At 39.6% G+C, this 18,448-nt stretch overlaps 1 protein-coding gene across 5 annotated transcripts in view; it reads left to right on the top strand.

Annotated features, from left to right (window-relative positions):
- The first annotated feature begins 4,171 nt into the window (after window positions 1-4,171).
- The window catches only part of CD28 (CD28 molecule), a 31,310-nt gene continuing 17,033 nt past the window's right edge, over window positions 4,172-18,448 (top strand). For 2 of the 5 annotated variants that reach the window (XM_055290333.2, XM_055290334.2), the window contains exon 1: window positions 4,328-4,438. In XM_055290333.2, the coding sequence (XP_055146308.1) occupies window positions 4,387-4,438 (52 nt within the window). In that variant the 5' untranslated portion in view covers window positions 4,328-4,386. Of the gene's footprint in view, window positions 4,439-18,448 lie in introns of all 5 variants that reach the window. The other 3 variants (XM_055290332.2, XM_055290331.2, XM_063645664.1) reach the window with 3 other exon arrangements.

Consider the following 18,448-nt stretch of genomic DNA (forward strand, 5'->3'; position numbering starts at 1 on the left):
GGCACATGTATACCTATGTAACAAACCTGCATGTTCTGCACATGTATCCCAGAACTTAAATTTAAAAAAACAAAAAAAGAAAAATGTCTGTTTATGTCCTCTGCTTACTTTTTAATGGGGTTGTTTTTTTCTTGTTGAGTTGTTTCAGTTCCTTGTAGATTCTGGTTATTAGCCTTTTGTCAGATATATAGTTTGCAAATATTTTTCCCATTCTATAGATTGTCTCCTTACTCTGTTGATTATTTCATTTGCTGTGCAGAAGATTTTTAGTTTATTTAAGTCTCATGTGTCTATTTTGTTGCCTTTGCTTCTGAGGACTTGTTCATAAATTCTTTGCCTTGGCAGATGTAAAGAAGAGTTTTTTTCTGGTTTTCTTCTGGGATTTTTATAGTTTCAGGTCTTACATTTAGGACTTTAATGCATATTGAGTTAATTTTTGTATATGGTGAGAGGTATGGGCCCCATTTCATTCTTCTGCATATAGCTAGCCAATTTTCCCAGCACCATTTATTGAATAGGGAGTCCTCTCCCCAGCGTATGTTTTTGTTAACCTTGTTGAAGATCAGTTGGTTGTAGATATGTGGCTTTATCTCTGGGTTCTCTATTCTGTTCCATTGTTCTATGTATCTATGTTTATACTAGTACCATACTGTTTTGGTTACTATAGTCTTATTATGTAATTTGAAGTTAGGTAATGTGACACTTCAAAGCTTTGTTCTTTTTGCTTAGGATTGCTTTGGCTATTCAGCTCTTTTTGGATTCCACATGAGTTTTAGGATTGCTTTTTCAAATTCTGTGAAAAATGACATTCTTTTGTTCTGATAATTCTTTTTTTTTTTTTTTTTTTGAGATGGAGTCTCGCTCTGTCGCCCAGGCTGGAGTGCAGTGGCACAATCTCGGCTCACTGCAAGCTCCGCCTCCCAGGTTCACGCCATTCTCCTGCCTCAGCCTCTCCGAGTAGCTGGGACTACAGGCACCCGCCACCACGCTCGGCTAATTTTTTTGTATTTTTAGTAGAGACGGGGTTTCACCGTGGTCTCGATCTCCTGACCTCGTGATCCGCCCGCCTCGGCCTCCCAAAGTGCTGGGATTACAAGCGTGAGCCACCACGCCTGGCCTGTTCTGATAATTCTTAACCCCCCTCAGATCAGTTTTCTCATCTGTAAAATGGAGATAATAATCTTCCTCACAGGTTGTGTATTAAATGAGATCTGGAATGTAAAGTTCTTGGTATGGAGATGCTATTATTTTTACTGAAAATGTTGTAGGGTCTCAGTATCCTGTGTATTGCTGGATTTAAGGTCCTTATTTTATTTCTGTCATTTCTACCTCTTGGTATATGTGAATGCTATTGGATTTCAAAAGCAAATGTGAAAGGATTCTAATGAAATGGTTTGCTTCTTTAGTGTCATACATGTTAAAACAAAGGAAGGCAAATGTCGTAGTTTGTGTTTCTTTTTATTCTATGGAAGGAAAATTAAATATGGCTGGTCAAATAATAAGGCCAATAATATTTAATTATTGTTTTGTGAATTCGTATAAGTCAGCTGACCTCTCTGGGCTGCAGCTTCCTTCTCTGCAAGATAAGGGAGTTAGACCAGATGAGTGAACTGTTTCTTTTTCAGCTAAGTTTGACCTGGTTACTACTATTTACATAGTATTAACTAGATGCTATGTAGTCATCTTTAATATGCTTGAAGACAGTTATTAACTCACTCCTTAGACTTTTGTTGTTGATCATGGAAAACTACTGGGTATCTTTGTTTCTACTGTGTATATTCTCAGTATGTATAATGAGTCTCAGAGCTTCTTGTTCTAAGATCTGGGTAGTCTGGTGGCTCTAGAATATGGATGACCTTTAGGAAAGGTCACCTTGCCATCTGTAAATTTTCCCCAGATAGACTTCAGGCCCTGGAGAAGGCATGGGTTCCCCTAACCGGATAGAGGATCAGAGCCAGGAAGGCTGAGTCAAATTCTAGAAGTAAATCTTCTCCAGGACTCAGGGCATAGCTTTGTCACTTACCTACAGTTCAGAAGTGTGAGTGAATCATTTCCAAGGACAAATTTCTCCAAAGGACCAAAAGATGTGTTAGTAAGAGGGGTTCACAAAGACTGTGTTTGTGGGAAAATTGAAGTGTGAACAAAGAAGGTCTACCGGGAGAGGAAATACTTTTGATCTGTCATTTATCAGATCAGGAGGGAGGGACATGAAGCCTGCCTCCTCTTACAGCTAGGTCATCAAAGAGTTTGACTATAGCATTTTAAAATAGCAAAGAAAAAAAGTAATAACACTAGGGGCTTGTTAAACAATTTATGATATAATTATAGAATGGAATATTACTCATCAATTAAAAATAATGTTTACAAAGATACTTAAATGACATGGGAAGATGTTCAAGATATAACAAATAATAGTACATATCTGATGAAAACTATAAGTAAGTCATGATATTAAACATGTAAAAATCTTAACAGACAAACAGATGCAAGGCAGTGGACCAGAATATTAGCAGTGTTTATATTAGGGTGGTAAGATTATGGATGAATCTTGTTTTAACGCTTATAATTTTTCTAAACATTCTCTATGAAATATGCCTTACTTTTATAGTCAGAATAAAAAGCAATACAAGTTATCTTTTAAAACAACCCACATACACAAAACCCCCAACTAGAATAATTACACAGAGCTTAGATTATCAAAAAGAAGAAAAAAATTACTGGAAAAGTTTTGACGAAGTCATTGAGTACAAGTTACTGACGTAGGTGCGGGAAGAAGAGAGCAGTTGGCCGTGCTGGTGGAATAATCCTCTCTGCAAAGGGCCTGGGAGTTGAAGAAGGGTGCAGTCGGGTGGTTATGAGTCTCAGAAATCCTGCCACGGGGCCTCCTTTTGTGCCCTATTACTTAACCTTGAGGGACATAGAGAGCATGAGACACCAAGGGGCTTTTGGTTGCCTTACTGTCCCACTAAGAACACAGAATATTGTTTTGACTTTCCCTTTGCTTAGGGAACCTCCCCCAGATACTCAGCTGGCTGGCTGCTTGCAAGTAGAATGGGTTTTGCAAAGTTCCTAGAAGTGAGTTGGAGGAGGCTTGACATAAATCAAGCACTGTGTGCTAAATGCTCCAGAGGGCTACCTTATGTCCCACACAAATGTTGTATTTCTAATATTTGTAACTCCTTTAAACATTTATGCAGATATTTCCCAATTCCTCAATAGAATTCTTACCGTTATCTTTTTGACACGACCTGTCCTCATCCTGTGAAAATCTCTCCTCTGCAAGACTTTATTCTTTCTCTTTCTCTTTCTCTCTCTCCTTCCTTCCTTCCTTCCTTCCTTCCTTCCTTCCTTCCTTCCTTCCCTCCCTCCTTCCTTACTTCCCTCCTTCCCTCTTTCTCTTTCTTTCTTTTCTTTCTTTCTTTCCTTTTCTTTCCTTCCTTCCTTCCTTCTTTTTCCTTTCTTTCCTTCCTTCCTTCTTTTTCCTTTCTTTCCTTCCTTCCTTCTTTCTTTTCTTCTTTCTTTCTTTCTTTCTTTCTTTCTTTTTTTCTTTCTTTCTTCTTTCTTTCTTTCCTTCTCTCTCCCCTTCCTTCCTTCCTTCCTTCCTTCCTTCCTTCCTTCCTTCCTTCCTTCCTCTTTTCTTTTCTTTTCTTTTCTTTTCTTTTCTTTTCTTTTCTTTTCTTCTCTTCTCTTCTCTTTTCTTTCTTTCTGTCTTTCTTTTCTCATCCTGTTGCCCTGGCTGGAGTGCAATGGCACGATCTCGGCTCATAGCAGCCTCCACCTCCTGGGTTCAAGTGATTCTCCTGCCTTAGCCTCCCTAGTAGCTGGGATTACAGGTACCCACCACCATGCCTGGCTAATTTTTTGTATTTTCGGTGGAGACGGTGTTTCACCATGTTGGCCAGGCTTGTCTTGACCTCCTGGCCTCAAGTGATCCACCCGCTTTGGCCTCCCAAATTGCTGGGATTACAGGCGTGAGCCACCGCACCCGGCCTGTTCTTTCTTAAGAACACTTTGTCTCCCCTTTAATCTCTGCTGGATTTCAAGCACCCCTTTTACACAACTCTTGATATCCATCAATAAAGAATAATTCCCATAAGCCCATCATGTAGTGACCGACTATTTTTCAGTGACAAAAAAAAGTCTTTAAAAAGAGAAGTAAAAGTCTAAAGTCATCAAAACAACGTTATATCCTGTGTGAAATGCTGCAGTCAGGATGCCTTGTGGTTTGAGTGCCTTGATCATGTGCCCTAAGGGGATGGTGGCGGTGGTGGTGGCCGTGGATGACGGAGACTCTCAGGCCTTGGCAGGTGCGTCTTTCAGTTCCCCTCACAATTCGGGTTCCTCGGGGAGGAGGGGCTGGAACCCTAGCCCATCGTCAGGACAAAGATGCTCAGGCTGCTCTTGGCTCTCAACTTATTCCCTTCAATTCAAGTAACAGGTAAACAATGTTAATTTCTTTCTTTCTGTAAATATTTTTTGAGGTCTTCCAATGGGCGTAGCTTATTTTAAATTTCTAACAATGTGTGAAATTTGAACATTTGAAGTGTAGTTTTGCTGTAATAGGGCAATGTGTTATTTTGAAAATCATTGATTCTCAGACTACAATATAGTATCTTAACAAAAGTCCCTTGGAAATAAATGATGTTTCTCTAGCTATTAGTTGATAGTGTCCCAAGAATTTATTATTATTATTTTTTTTTAAATTGAGATGGGATTTCACTATGTTGCCCAGGCTGGTCTCAAACTTCTGAGCTCAAGCAATCCACCTGCCTCTGTCTCCCAAAGTGCTAGGGTTACAGGCATGAGCCACCATGCCCGGCCAAGAATTTTTAACTTATGTATCGTTTCTTTCTTTCTTTCTTTTTTTTTTTTTTAATTTAAGAAAGCTGCTGTAAGTAGATTGGTTCTGGAAGCTCTGAATTTAGGCTGCCTATGTTCCTATCACAGGTCCAATTCTCACTAGCTAAGCTTAGGCTTAGCTATTATTTAAACTCTCTAAACCTCAGTTTCCTTATCTGTAAAGTGGGAACAATAATAAACCTCACCTCAAGGTCATTGTGAGGTAAAATGAAATAATCCATGTGAAGGGCTTAGCTCAGTCAGTGCTTGGCTTGCAAGATAAATGTGAATTGTAATTACTCTATCTACCTGAATTGAATGAGTTCCAACATGAACCCTGGAGTCACCGCAGAAGCTGCTACAATACCAATATTAATAAATAAGTTTTCTTTTACAATCGGCCAAAATGTATTTTCTTAGATTAAAATTCTTTAAGTTCCCAATGACGATGATGAGGAGGATAATACATCTAGCACTTTGAGCAACACGCAGTTCTCATAACTAGAAGGTAGTTATTACAGTTAACTTCATTTCAGATGAAGAGACTGAGGGGTAGGCACATTAAGGGATTTGCCCAAGGATGTACAGGTGGCAGCTATAGGAGGCAGGGTCTGAACCACCTTAGTCTGACTCCAGAGCTAGTGTTGTTGATTATTATGCTATTCCATCTAACATGGTGTGATTTGTAATTTCATGGACTCAGGTAAATCCAGGGTTAAATTAACTTTGGAAAATCACAAGCACAATTCCTAACAGAAAGAATTTGTTACTTGGGTGGGCTGGAGTAAGATGCTCATTCAACTTGTTCTCAGAGTTAGAAAAAGGCCCCCGCTTGGTTCAAAAAATGGACTGATAGGGGTCAACAGTCATGCTTAAATAAGGACAGTTATTTTTCCCTGAAAGATACATTGAAAAGCCAGTATCTTTAATTTTCTTTCTTATTTTGGCAGTACAGAGACTGTATTATTTGTTGTTATTCCTAAACATTAAGTGTATGTAGCCCAAAGAGTGTAATTTCCCAATCTGCAGAGGTACAGTAGTTGCATATATACACGTTTATTTTATGGTCTGATGTACCAGTGAGCACAAATTGTGTATATTTATAAAACGTGTTGATATAATGAAAGACATGAGTTGGCAATGAGATCTGGTACCAAGCATTTACAGCTACCAAATATATTCTACAAGAATCTTTAACATTTATTTTAAAAAGGTCTAAACCTTATTTTTAAGAGATCTCTCAAACTTAAAGAATATTTAAAATTTCTTAATTTGTTAGACAGTCAAGGGAAGCCTACCCTGACTGAAAACCATTTAAAATTGGTAATTGTACACTAAGTACTTTTCTGATGTGCCTTGTGGACACTTATCTGTCATCAACTTATTCACTCTCTTTTGAAGAGTTTTTGGTAAGACTCAAAACTTTGTATGTTTTCTTTAGAATGTTTATTAAAAGGGGGCTAGCTAGATAAGTGGTTGGAGAGTTCACACACATAGGGCCTTTGTTTTCTACTTTGAGATACATTTGCTTTTCAAATGCCAATTCACTTTTCTAATAACTTTTAGCATTTGATACTGAGTGGCTATCTAATGAAGAAGGAAAGGGATGGGAGCGAAGGGGACACTTTTACAGTCTTATCCGGTAAGAAAACTTATGAGCAAGAAAAGAATGACAACATAAAAAATGTATGATTTGGCCTGGTGTGGTGGCTCATGCCTGTAATCCCAGCACTTTGGGAGGCCGAGGCGGGTGGATCACTTGAGGTCAGGAGTTGGAGACCAGCCGGGCTAACATGGTGAAATCCCATCTCTACTAAAAATACAAAAAAATTAGCAGGGTGTGGTGGCATGTGCCTGTAGTCCCAGCTACTTGTGAGGCTTAGGCAGGAGAATTGCTTAAACCTGGGACGCAGAGGTTGCTGTGAGCTGAGATCGCATCCCTGCACTCAAGCCTGGGCAACAGTCTCAAAAAAATAAAATAAAATAAAATTTGATGCATTCTAATCAAATAGTGCAAAGCTTCTTGTGTGCTTTCCCTTTCTCTGTATACACCTTCCATTAAGAAATTATAGATAAGGAAATTCTCTGGTCAAAGTGTAATTGTCCTTCCTAGGTCTGAGAAACCACTGTTATGCCTGTGTTGAGATGTGTATCTGTGTGCGTGCATGTGTGTGTATGTACGTATATGAAGAATAATTTTTTTCCATTAATTTAATAATGTGTGTGTATGTATGTATATAAAGAATAGTTCTTTTTTCCATTAATTTAATAATGTAACTTATTTGTTCATAGCATAGCTTGAAATATTTATTCTATAAAGTTTAAGTCTAACCTGATTCCTTGAGTTGGATGACAGTGTAGAGAGATATTTATGGCTAAGCTAAAGAAGTGTGATTTAGGAAGAGTGAGGAAACCTTAACTTAGACAAGCCCTTTGCATGTTTTCTACTAGACTTGGATAATTGTGCAACTGAGATCCACAGAGAGGATTTTGCTGGACTTTGGGATAGGAGTCCAGCCCAGAACTACAGAGCCTTAAAAGGGAAATGCTCTGGGATTGATGATAGAAGGATGGTATGCACAAAATACTTGACATTGGTCACATGTTTCAGGCCATATTGGCCATTTTTTAGCAAGCCTAATCATCCAGTATGAAGAGAAAAATCAGCATATTACCACTTATTTTTCCATGAAATCATTCCTTTTCACTTCTCCAAAACTTGGTCAAAAAACTGTCAAAATGGCCAGTTTGGACAAAGCTAATTTCTCCAGCGCCTTCCCCTCAGCACTTATTTTTCTGAGAGAGGCACAGAAGGCAGGAAAATAACTGACATTTAATAAAAAGTGATCAGCAAAGCAATTAAAAATTTTATTTTTACTCTAGTCTTCAGCCAAGGACTCCCGAGCTAGTTGTATACGAAAAGAAGTAATTTGTTTCTCACAGTTAAGTGTTGCTCTGAGACTGGGCTTGGGAAAGTAAGGTGAAAAGATGAATGTCGAAAAATCAACAGATTGCCGTATTTACATGACTTCCAATATGCTGTGGCCAGTTTTTCTGTTAAAAGAAATTGACTGGATGTTTTTGTCATTTCAAGTAAATTTGATGGATATTTCAAAAGTATAGGCATTGCTTAAGGATTTGTTTTACTCTACTACCGTGCCCTAGTTAACACATTGTGTTTTTTAAGGCAACCATCTAGCAAGGACGTTTACAGCAAGGACTGCAAAATTAATATCAATATATCAATACCAGGAAATGAAATGAGTCATTGCCACAGATAGATTAGAAATAGAAATGAATCTGTGATTGTAACTCCAAAGCTCTCACATTCAAACTTTTACTACGGGTGGGGAGAGGATCTCACTGCCTCCCCTTCTTTAAGACATAGACCCTCCTCCTTTTTAACATCTTATTCCTTTTTTCAAGGGTGGAGAAATGCCATATGATTACCATTTGGCTTTTATCTTGTGTGGATATCTTCCTCCAAGTATTTCCTGCGTGCAGTGTGCTGACATTTACAAAATGAAAATTTTTATGCCACCAACATCCCAGAAGAAAATTTTGTTGTGGTTTATCATCTCTAACACAAAAGCCCTTTATTAGCTAGTGTAGGCATTGATGAGGATACACAATTCATGTCAGACTTGGTTGTCTAAAAATCAGAGGACGGACACTCCTTCAAAGCACAACTGTTTCCCAGCAGGTCATGGCAAGGGATAGAATCTTCTTCTCTTTTTCATGTTGGTTAAATTTTTGTTTGCCTTTTTCTTCAAGAAATTTATTATTTATGGAACTTCACAGAGGCTGGAACTTTTCTTCTCAATACATAGTTGAGCTGAGCATCTGGAAAAATTACATCTGGGTGGTTTTGTGACTGACTGAATGGATCTCTGATTAAGCTGTGTTAAGATATCTGTGTCTCTTCTACGGTGATTTCTTTGGTCGTTTTTGGCCAATGACAGGGTGTTAGCACCAAAAATCCAAAACCAAAAAAACCAAGACAATCCACTCAGAGCTTTGAGCCTGATAATTATAGCATGAGAATTGGTAGCTGAAGCTGGGGGGAAGGTAACCCAGGCCCCACAGAGAGGTGGTTGCATGCAAGTGTCTAACTTTTTCCTCGTTAATCTCATTTTGAGGACTCCAAACACTAGAAGAGAAGTGCACTGGATAGGATCGAGAACTACTCAGTCATTTGGTAGAGGCTTGGAAAAAAGAGTTTGGACTTCTCACTATTTCAATGTTAATTTCAAAGGCATGTTTATTTAGTCTGGTGTCACCATGCAGGTTATATGTGCTTCTGTTTTCATTGCTGGAAGACAACCTGCAAGGTGGTGGAGAATTTCTTACTTAACTTTGAGCTGCTCCCTTATCTCTGCATCACCATTACTGTCATCTTTTTCTTTGTCATCATCTTCATTATCTTGGGTACTGTGGCTGACAATATAACCGGTTAATGGTTCCTGATGATGTCATTCAGAATTACTCACTCATAGTTCACTTTGGCCTCTGATCTAATTGTGAGTCCCTTTCTGCAATATCTGAATCACCTCATTGCCTCACAATCCACCATGTAATCTACTTGTCTTTCATGTTAGACTTTTGGTGAAAGATCCACCTCCTTGAAGAAGCTTCTGGATACTTCAGCCTTTATTGTGGTCTTGGAAGAGGAGTTCTGATGGAAGTGTAGCTCAACTTAACAAATATTTATTAAACCTCTCATATTTTAATCTCCATCAGAGTCTCAGAGAATATAAAAAGAAATATAGGCCGGATGTGGTACCTCACACCCGTAATCCCAGCACTTTGGGAGGCCAAGGCGGGCAGATCACCTGAGGTCAGAAGTTTGAGACCAGCCTGGCCAACATGGTGAAACCCCATCTCTACTAAAAATACAAAAATTAGCCAGACGTGGTGGTACACACCTGTAGTCCCAGCTACTGGGGAGGCTGAGGTAGAATTGCTTGAACCTAGAAGGCAGAGATTGCAGTGAGCAGAGATCGTATCAATGCACTCCAGCCTGGGTGACAGAGCAAGATTCCGTCTCAATAAAAAAAAAAAAAAAGAAAAAAGAAATGTAAAATCAGTACACAAGCATTGCGTAGTACAAGTAATTAGGTAGTTAACTGAGTTCTCTCTGCTTTTACAGCCCCTATGATTTAGTTGAGTAGATTATATATAACAGGAGGATGTAACATCTGGAAACAGATAAATAACACTTGGCAGTCACTACCTCACCATGCTATTTGATGACTTAAGGACTTTGGTTTGCATACATTATTTTTATAATCTGAAATGCCCTCTACACCTCTCACCTGAAGAAGCCTTCTCTGAGACCCCAAATGAAAAAGAGAGGGACTTCTTTCCCTCTCAATTTCTCCAAATTATTATTGTGTATTGACACATTTATTTTCTTTTCCACTAGACTATGAACTCCTTGAGGGCAGAATCATGTCTTATTCATCCTTCTAACCTCTGTATTAGGCACAATGCTGTAAGCATGCAGTTACTCAATAAATATTTGTTGAAGAAGGAAATGAATGAATTAGTAACAAAATGAGGAAGCATAAAATAAATACTCTGGTAAGACTAATGTAGAAAGATAAGCCTTTATGGAGAGTTGGGAATTAGACTGGACAGTAGACAAGATTTGAATGTACATTGTTATTAATAATAATTGCTAGCTAACATTTATTTTGCACTTATGATGTGCCAGGTAGTATTCTGCCTAGCTTTCTCTGTATTAAGTCATCTAATCTTCCCCCAAGTCCTATGAGGTAGTTACTATGATTGCTATGATTATACTATTTCATAGATGGGGAAACTGAAGCACAGAGTGGGTAGAGCATCTTGCTTATGGTCACAAAGCTACTAAGTATGTAAATCCATATGGTCTTGCTCTGGGGTTCATGTTCTTACCAATGCTGTGTTGTCTCAGGAAGGAAAAGGTGGATTAATAAAGAAATTAAACCAGGAATACTGTTTCATGTTCTCAGAACAGATGGCAACTCTGAATGTGTGAGATCACGGAGAAGCAGGGGAGAATCCAGTTAAGCAAAGGATAGAATACTGATAACAGAAATTCAAACTTTATTTTCAAGTCATTTTGAAGTAATGGCCTGGGTAAGAAGAAAATATTTCAGAATCCTTATCTTTGGAATGAAGCTGAAGTTATGGGAATGGATGGCTAGTCGAAAGGAGAGGGCATAACTGCAGAAAAACAGAGAGTGGAGCTGAATCTGGAAACTGGCTCTGATGGGAGTCAGCTGAAAAGGATGGTTAGCTAGTGAAGGAGACAGAGAAAGTGGTGAGACAGGCAGGGGGATACAGTGAGGCTAGTGGAATGCCACTAAAGCCAACAAGAGAAAGAGTTTCAAAAAGATAGTGGTTAATAGCATTAAACATAGGGAAAGGAGTGAATAATGGCTTGGGATTTGGCTGAAACGCCTGCTGGGACTTTTGAGTTTAGGCAGAGACACGGAGAGGGAAGATAAGACTTCACAGGATTAAGAAAAAGTGGAGGGGGACAAAACAGAGACAGTGAAAAGGAGAGGAAATAGATAAGGTAAAGGCAATTAGGAACTTATATCACCTAAAATGTCTACCATGGTATTTTGTGCATGTAATAATAAATGTTTGCAAATGGCTGAGTGACTTAATTATGTTTGACATGTGGAAGGAGCCAAGTGCTGGACCTGAGAGAGAGAAAGAGAGAGAGACAGAGAGTGTGTGTGTGTGTGTGTGTAGCATTGCAGGGCTTGAGGGTAGAGAAGGCTGTTATTAGGAAAGAAAGGAGGAGGAGAGAGAGGGAAAAAAGAGGGTGGGGGCAGTTTTCTCAAGGAGATGGGGAGGGAGATTTGTTGCATAGGAGATGGGTGTATTAGAGAGAGGAGGACAAATCTCTAAGAAGATGGGGAGGAAGAGACTTACAGGGGTAGAGATAAGTTAGAATGAAGCTATGGTAGATGAGTGATTCTATACTGGTGAACCTGAGGTTAAAAACAAACAAATCTCTCAGAGTAGGTCGTAATGTTAAACCTGTATCAACAAGGGCTACTGGGTAATACACGCCTTCTCTCTGAAGACTTGCCCATGTGTACTTTAAATTCTTGCTTGAGTCCTCAACAATGCACACTATGGCTAGGGTTGACCTCAGCTCATGGCTGAGATCACAGGGTCACAGGGTTCAAACCAACCCTGCCCAACATTATGGGTGGGGCTCCAGTTTCCAGTCAGGGATGTTAATCTTAGCATTTCCCTGTGTGTTTTGGAACAAGGATATGGTTGCTTGACGTTGGCTTGGGGAGGCCAGTCCGCTATTCTTTTGCCCTCTCTTTTTTCAAACTCAAAAGCTAATCCCAAGTATTTCTCAAGGTGGGGGATGTAATTAGGAGTATTAGTCTGTCATGCTGTGACAGAACTTTTCTAGGCCTTGGTTTCTTCATGAGTTTGGCCTGGAGGATATCTCAGGTCTACTTTCTGGCTTAAAAGTGCTTCTGAAGTGGAATTTTTTAAAAAGCTAACTTTTGTTGAGTCTAACAAGGCAGCTCAACTACCCCATCCCCTTGTGGATGCCCTTATGACCTGATAGAGCAAATACAAGAAATTACAAACCAGCCATCTCTGAAATCTCTTGCAGGGATTGCTAACCAGGATCCTAGATGCTGCTAATGTGCTTAGAAATGACTGCTGGACTTTGAGGGAGCAATGCTGCCTTTGCTGTCTCCTATTTTGCTATGCAATGTTAAGGTCCAACACAGTAATTATTTAAACTTCTGGGCCATGACATTTACCTGGAGGTTCTGTATATGACAAGGTGATCCTGAGCAGATTCTTCATAGGTATGTGATTTAGGCAGAATGGAACAGACAGGAAAAATGTACTGTTGTCTTCATTACAGAGTTGTTTTGAATGAGGGATCAAGATAATCGTGGCTCGGGAGGAAAATATGGCTCTCAAATTTGGTTACTAGATTAAAACATATATTTAGAAAATAATAAATTAATAGAGGAGGTCTCTTTATACCTGTGGGTTTTCTTTTGATCTGTTAACTGAATTACTATAATAATATATATGTACAGAAAGCTGTAATTCCCTGGTTACCTCCTGTTTGGACTATAGGCTACCTTTTAGAATAGTAAGATTTGATTTTGGGGAGTTGTTTGGTGGCTCTTGGTATGGGTTCCACTTTCATGTAAGTTAAGGTGCTCTTGCTATGTTGTCCCCTTAGATTATCTTTCTAACATTAGGAGATCAGAGGAAAATTGCAGACCTGACCTGTGAACGGCAGGGACTGGGTCACACTGCACCTGAGTTTATGTTGCTTTGGGTTTAGGAAGTTTTGGTTCCAGAGCACTCACATCCTGCATTGCTGGGTGGCGTCTCTGAGTGGTAGGGATGGATTACAGCACAGGTGATGGCTTTTAGCAATTTTAATATTAACTGTCATCCTAATACATATGAACTTCCTAATGTACATTTCTATCCCCAACTGGCTTCCTCGAACTCTAGTCCTATACTTCCAACTCCTTCTGGATCTTTCCCCCAGGGTGAACAAATTTCCTCTTAACTTACCTAATTTTGTCAATGGTGCCTCCATTCATACCCTTACCCAGTGCGTGAACTCCAGGTCAGTTTCCATTCCTGTTCAACATCAGTCTGTAAAACTGAGCACCAATGCCTTATTTGACCCTTTCATACCAGCTGCCACCTCCGCAGCTCAGGCCTTATGAACTCACATCAGTGCTATTGCATCAGCCTCCTGATTGGTCTCTGCATCAGCTCTTCCCTTGCTCCAAGCCAAGGGCAGCCAAGATTGCTTGCTGCACTCCTCAAGGCTGTGCTAACCTTCCCAAGGCAGCACGTACCACAACATTCTCAACTCAGACATCTTCAGCATCTCCCATGGCCTTTCTGGTAAAATCTATGTGTCTTTTCTTGGCATTTAAGGCTCCCCATGACTGGTATCGGCCATCTTTATCTGTTTCCATCCTACATAAATGGAATACTCTGCCAGTTCCCAATAAACTCTCACACTAAGGTCATTTCCATGATCTTAGCCTGTCTAAATTTGCCCCAGACCTTATGGCCCAGCTAAATGTGAAGTCTCTACAAAAGCCTCCAGAATCATCCTGTCTGGAAACAAGGCCTCTTTCACGTGCCTGTCAATGACCCTTTATAGGGTTCATGTACCATGGATGGCTTCGGAGAGTAGCTGATTGTGTACCTGCCTTCGGATTTCTCCTAGGATGAAACAGCTCTGTCTTTTACATCTTCCTGTCTCCTAAGAATCAAGTACATTAGGTCCCTTATTTATTTGATGAATAAATGAATGAATGACGCTGTCACAGCAGAAGTCAGAATACCAAAGGATGATTCTCTGACACATCAAAATTTCTTCTCAGAAAGCACTCATTGATTGTTTTTGATAACTTTTTCCTCTCAAAAATGAATGCCTTAGGTCTTGGTGCTCAGATGGGACTTTTTGCTACTGAACTATCTGACCTTTGACTTACTTTTTGACAGTTACATGTAGCACCATAATTTTTTTAAGAGGACAAGAACAAGTGTCCTCTACATTATAGTGTCTGCCTGTGTAGGAACACAAATAAAGGTTAAATGTGGGGTTTAGATTAGTGCTGACCAAAAGTAACTTCTTTAGTAAATTATTTATTTATTTGAGATGGGGTCTCGCTTTGTTGCTCAGGCTGGAGTGCGGTGGTGCAATCACCACTCACTGCAGCCTTGACCTCCTGGGCTCAAGTGATCCTCCCACCTCAGCCTCCCAAGGAGCTGGGACTACAGGCACATGCCACCACAGCCAGGTACCCCCACACCCAGCTAATTTTTGTATTTTTTTGTAGAAATGGGGTCTTGCCATGTTGCCCAGGCTGGTTTTCATCTCCTGGGTTCAAGCGATCCACCTGTGTCAGCCTCCCAAAGTGCTAGGATTACAGGTGTAATCCACTGTGCCAGGCCTTTAGTAAACTTATTAATCAGGATTCTATTTCTATTTCTATTGTTACCTATAATCATTTGTCCTTGTTCGAACTAAAACCTCTTTAGATTTTGTTTTAAAACCATACTTTCTGTCAAGAACAGTTAATGTGCTTGATATAACTGATAGCTGTGACATACACAATCTTGGCTAAAGCTGGTTGCTTGGTCTGCTTCTCTTGATGGAAGTCATTGCTTCGGTCATGGTGGCCTCCTCTACACAACTCTCTTTCCTTCTGGTTCTGGTAACTTCGCTGTCCCCTGGTCTCTTTAGACCTAAGGGTGGTCATAATTCTGCTGCTGCAAGTCACAGGCTCTGGCACTACCCCTCATGGTTCTGCTGTTGCCACACCTTTGTCAGCAGTCCTTTCATAAATAACCCTCCTACTCTTGCCCAATTGTGTGTGTGCCATCTGTTTTCATTTGGGATCTGGAATGAGACAACATATAGTTGGCCCTCCGTATCCATGGGTTATGCATCTGTGGATTCAATCAACCATGGATCAAAAACAGTATTCGTGGGATGCAGAATCTATGGATACAGAGGACAAACAATTGCATGACTTGAGCTTCCATGGATTTTGGTATCTGCAGGGGTCCTGGAACCAATCCCCCATGGATCCAGAGGACCACTGTATATGCATGTTTATCAAGATTATTCAAAGCCCCCTTTTTTGTGTGAAGAGATTTTCCTTAAATCTCCATTTCTTGTGAAAATGGGAAGACTTTCAAGGTAACAGTCAACAGAAAACTAGATGAAATGACCACAGAATTATTTTTAAACCATAACCTGCATTATTATCATTATTATTACCATTTTTTCATTTTAACATGAATTTCTGGGAGAGAAAGGCTGGGTCCATTCAAAACATGGTAAGTCATGAATAGCTTTGTTTTTATCTTCATTGCAGCTCAGAGAGGATGATGAAAGGTGCTACAGTCTGGTGAATGTTTTGTACTTCTCTTTCTCTTATCAGAAGGAAGCCAGGCCACCAGCTAAGGTTATCAGAGCCATAGACTGCTGAGCCCCCCTTTCTTCTCAGGGAGCACAGTTTGTCTCACAGGTTCCTGAGCAACCACCGGGTTGTCTTGTTGGGGAATCTACCCCTTACAGAGCCTGAAAAGGAGCCAGTGGTCAGATGGTCACATGTTGAAGGGCATCCTGGGCCTGAACAGGAAATATACTCAGAGGAAAGTTACAGTAACTTAACCAGCTCTGTGGTCAGGAGGGAGGTGCTCTTCTATGCCAGGGAAATCAGCATCACCTTCACAGTATGCTCACAAATATCATAGGGCAAGACGGCTGAAAGTAGAAGCTTTCATTGTTTTTGGTTCCTACCTAACACGTGAAATTCTGTTCAGTCCGAATTTTTAAAAAGAAACAAGATAATTAGAATCTTACAACCTGATTTTTCAACTGCAAAAGAAAGTCAGACTACGATGTGCATAAATGGAACCTGATAAAGTTCTTAAAGATTCTGGAGGAAAATCACATTTTGCTAATTAATCATGTATTCCAGCTCTCTGCTTCTTTAGCTTCCCAGTACATATTCCACTCTTGAGTGCTGCTGACTTTACTCTCTGGTTCACCAGTGTCTATGTGCCATTTTATTTCTCTATGGTGCTACAATAAAGAAAAGGAAAAACATGACGAACAAATGTAATTCACAAAAGCCCTGAAGTTAAGGATTTTCCTAGTGAAGTTCAGACTGAAATGTGACTTTATGTGTTGACTCATGTCTACGTTCAATCCCTTTTGTACACTTGGGTAAGCTAGAATGGAAGATCTCAATGGTATAATTATTACTTGTGCATCAGAAATAATTTATAAGATCATTTGATATGATCATATTGTCTGTAAGCCTTATCTGGGATCCATCTATGACCTTCAGGAAATCTTCAAAATTGTAAGCAGAATGTTTTGTATATGTGCATTAGAGGCAAAAAATTTGGAAACGTATTTTTTTCTAGATATGAGTATGAAATAAATTCAGTCTTGCTGAATGAACAAAGTTGTTTTTCTGTCCATTTATGATTTAAAACATTACTCCTAGATGTCTAAATAAATAAATTACATCTTAGCTCTTCCATTATTTGTGTGACCTTGTTTGAAAAGTCATTTACTTCTTCTTCTCTTTTTTCCTCCCCAGTGGCCTCTTCTTTAAAATAAGGGATTGGCATAGATCATCTCCAAGTTTCCTTCCAATTGAGTGGTTTTTTTTTTTGCAGGATAAGACTCTAATAAAATAGTGGGGAAAATGAAATTTATTTTGTTCTGGTCCTCTTCCCATTCCATTCACTCCCCTACTTAATGGTAATCTCCTCCCTAACCCTCACTCCAGACATCTAGTACCATCCTCCCTATCAAGTCCAACTTTGAGAGGATCTAGAACCAATCACTGCAATTGTGTTGAAATTTTGATGCAACATGGCAGAAGGAAATGAACAATAGATTAGAAGTCATGAGGTATGAGCTTAAATTTCAAGGATCACTTATGTTTCCTGTAACCTTGGACAACTCATCTACCTCTTTGACCTCAGTTTCCCCATCTGTAAAATGGGCATAAAGATGACTGTCCTGCCTACTTACTTCACAGTTGAATATAGAGTTCAGATAAGATAAGAGAGAGCATTTTATAGCCCTGTGAATGTAAGCCATAGATACTAAATTAAGCCAATGTGTTTCCCATATTGCATTTTAGGTTTCATTTTCTTTGGAAATCTAAGCATTAACTGAGCTGGTGGGAGGGTCCTTTTAAGGTCAGGGTTCTTTGATGCTGGGAGCCACACCTTAGAGGTGGTTACCACCCCACCTGTGCAGAGGGTTGACCTCATTACTAAATATGGTAATTGACCCGTTTATAATAGGTGTAAATGGCAAGAGTTTTTTTTTTGTTTTTTTTTTTTTGTAACCAAGCTTCCCCACCACCCACTGCCATTCTCATGGAAGTTCAAGCAACTTTCAATTTTCCTGAAGTCAGCTGTATCACAAGATTCACAGATTATCTGTGGGAAATCTTTTAGCTCTCAGTATCTTGCTCACAAGCAGCAGATAAGTACCTTCTCACCTCCGATCTCACTCCTCATGTTGCCTGTTGTTAAGCAGGAGCCGTGAGGGAAGGAGATTTGAGGTTAGTACTTCCTGTCTCCACACCTTTAGCTGGTTTAGCTGCTAGGAAAGGCTTTGAAAAGCAAAGCACTAAATTCATCTTCAAAACAACTTGTCAATTCAGTTAGAGAAATGTCAGTCAGGCCAATCTTTTGATAACGTAAGCAAAGAAAATGGATGGGTTGACAATGTTTCTTTTAACCTAGTAGGTTTGACCTAGGTAGACCTTACCTGAACACTCACAAGAAGTAAAATCAAATATGCACAGGGAAAGGGCTAGGTCTCCTAATACCCAAGTAGCCTAAGAAGAATGCCTTCCACTCCTAGCATGAACTGGAAAGCAAAAAGAAATCAAACACAAGTTAGGACGAGGGAGCTACATATTTGGGTTTCTTCTGAGTCTAAATATGTCCTTACATTTGTAATATGTCCTTACATTATTTGAAGTACTGTGGATTTTCAGAAACTGAGAGACCCAAAATACATATCAAAGCCAAATGTCAT

Source organism: Symphalangus syndactylus, chromosome 8 (genome assembly GCF_028878055.3).
Source record: "Symphalangus syndactylus isolate Jambi chromosome 8, NHGRI_mSymSyn1-v2.1_pri, whole genome shotgun sequence".
Taxonomy (NCBI): domain Eukaryota; kingdom Metazoa; phylum Chordata; class Mammalia; order Primates; family Hylobatidae; genus Symphalangus; species Symphalangus syndactylus.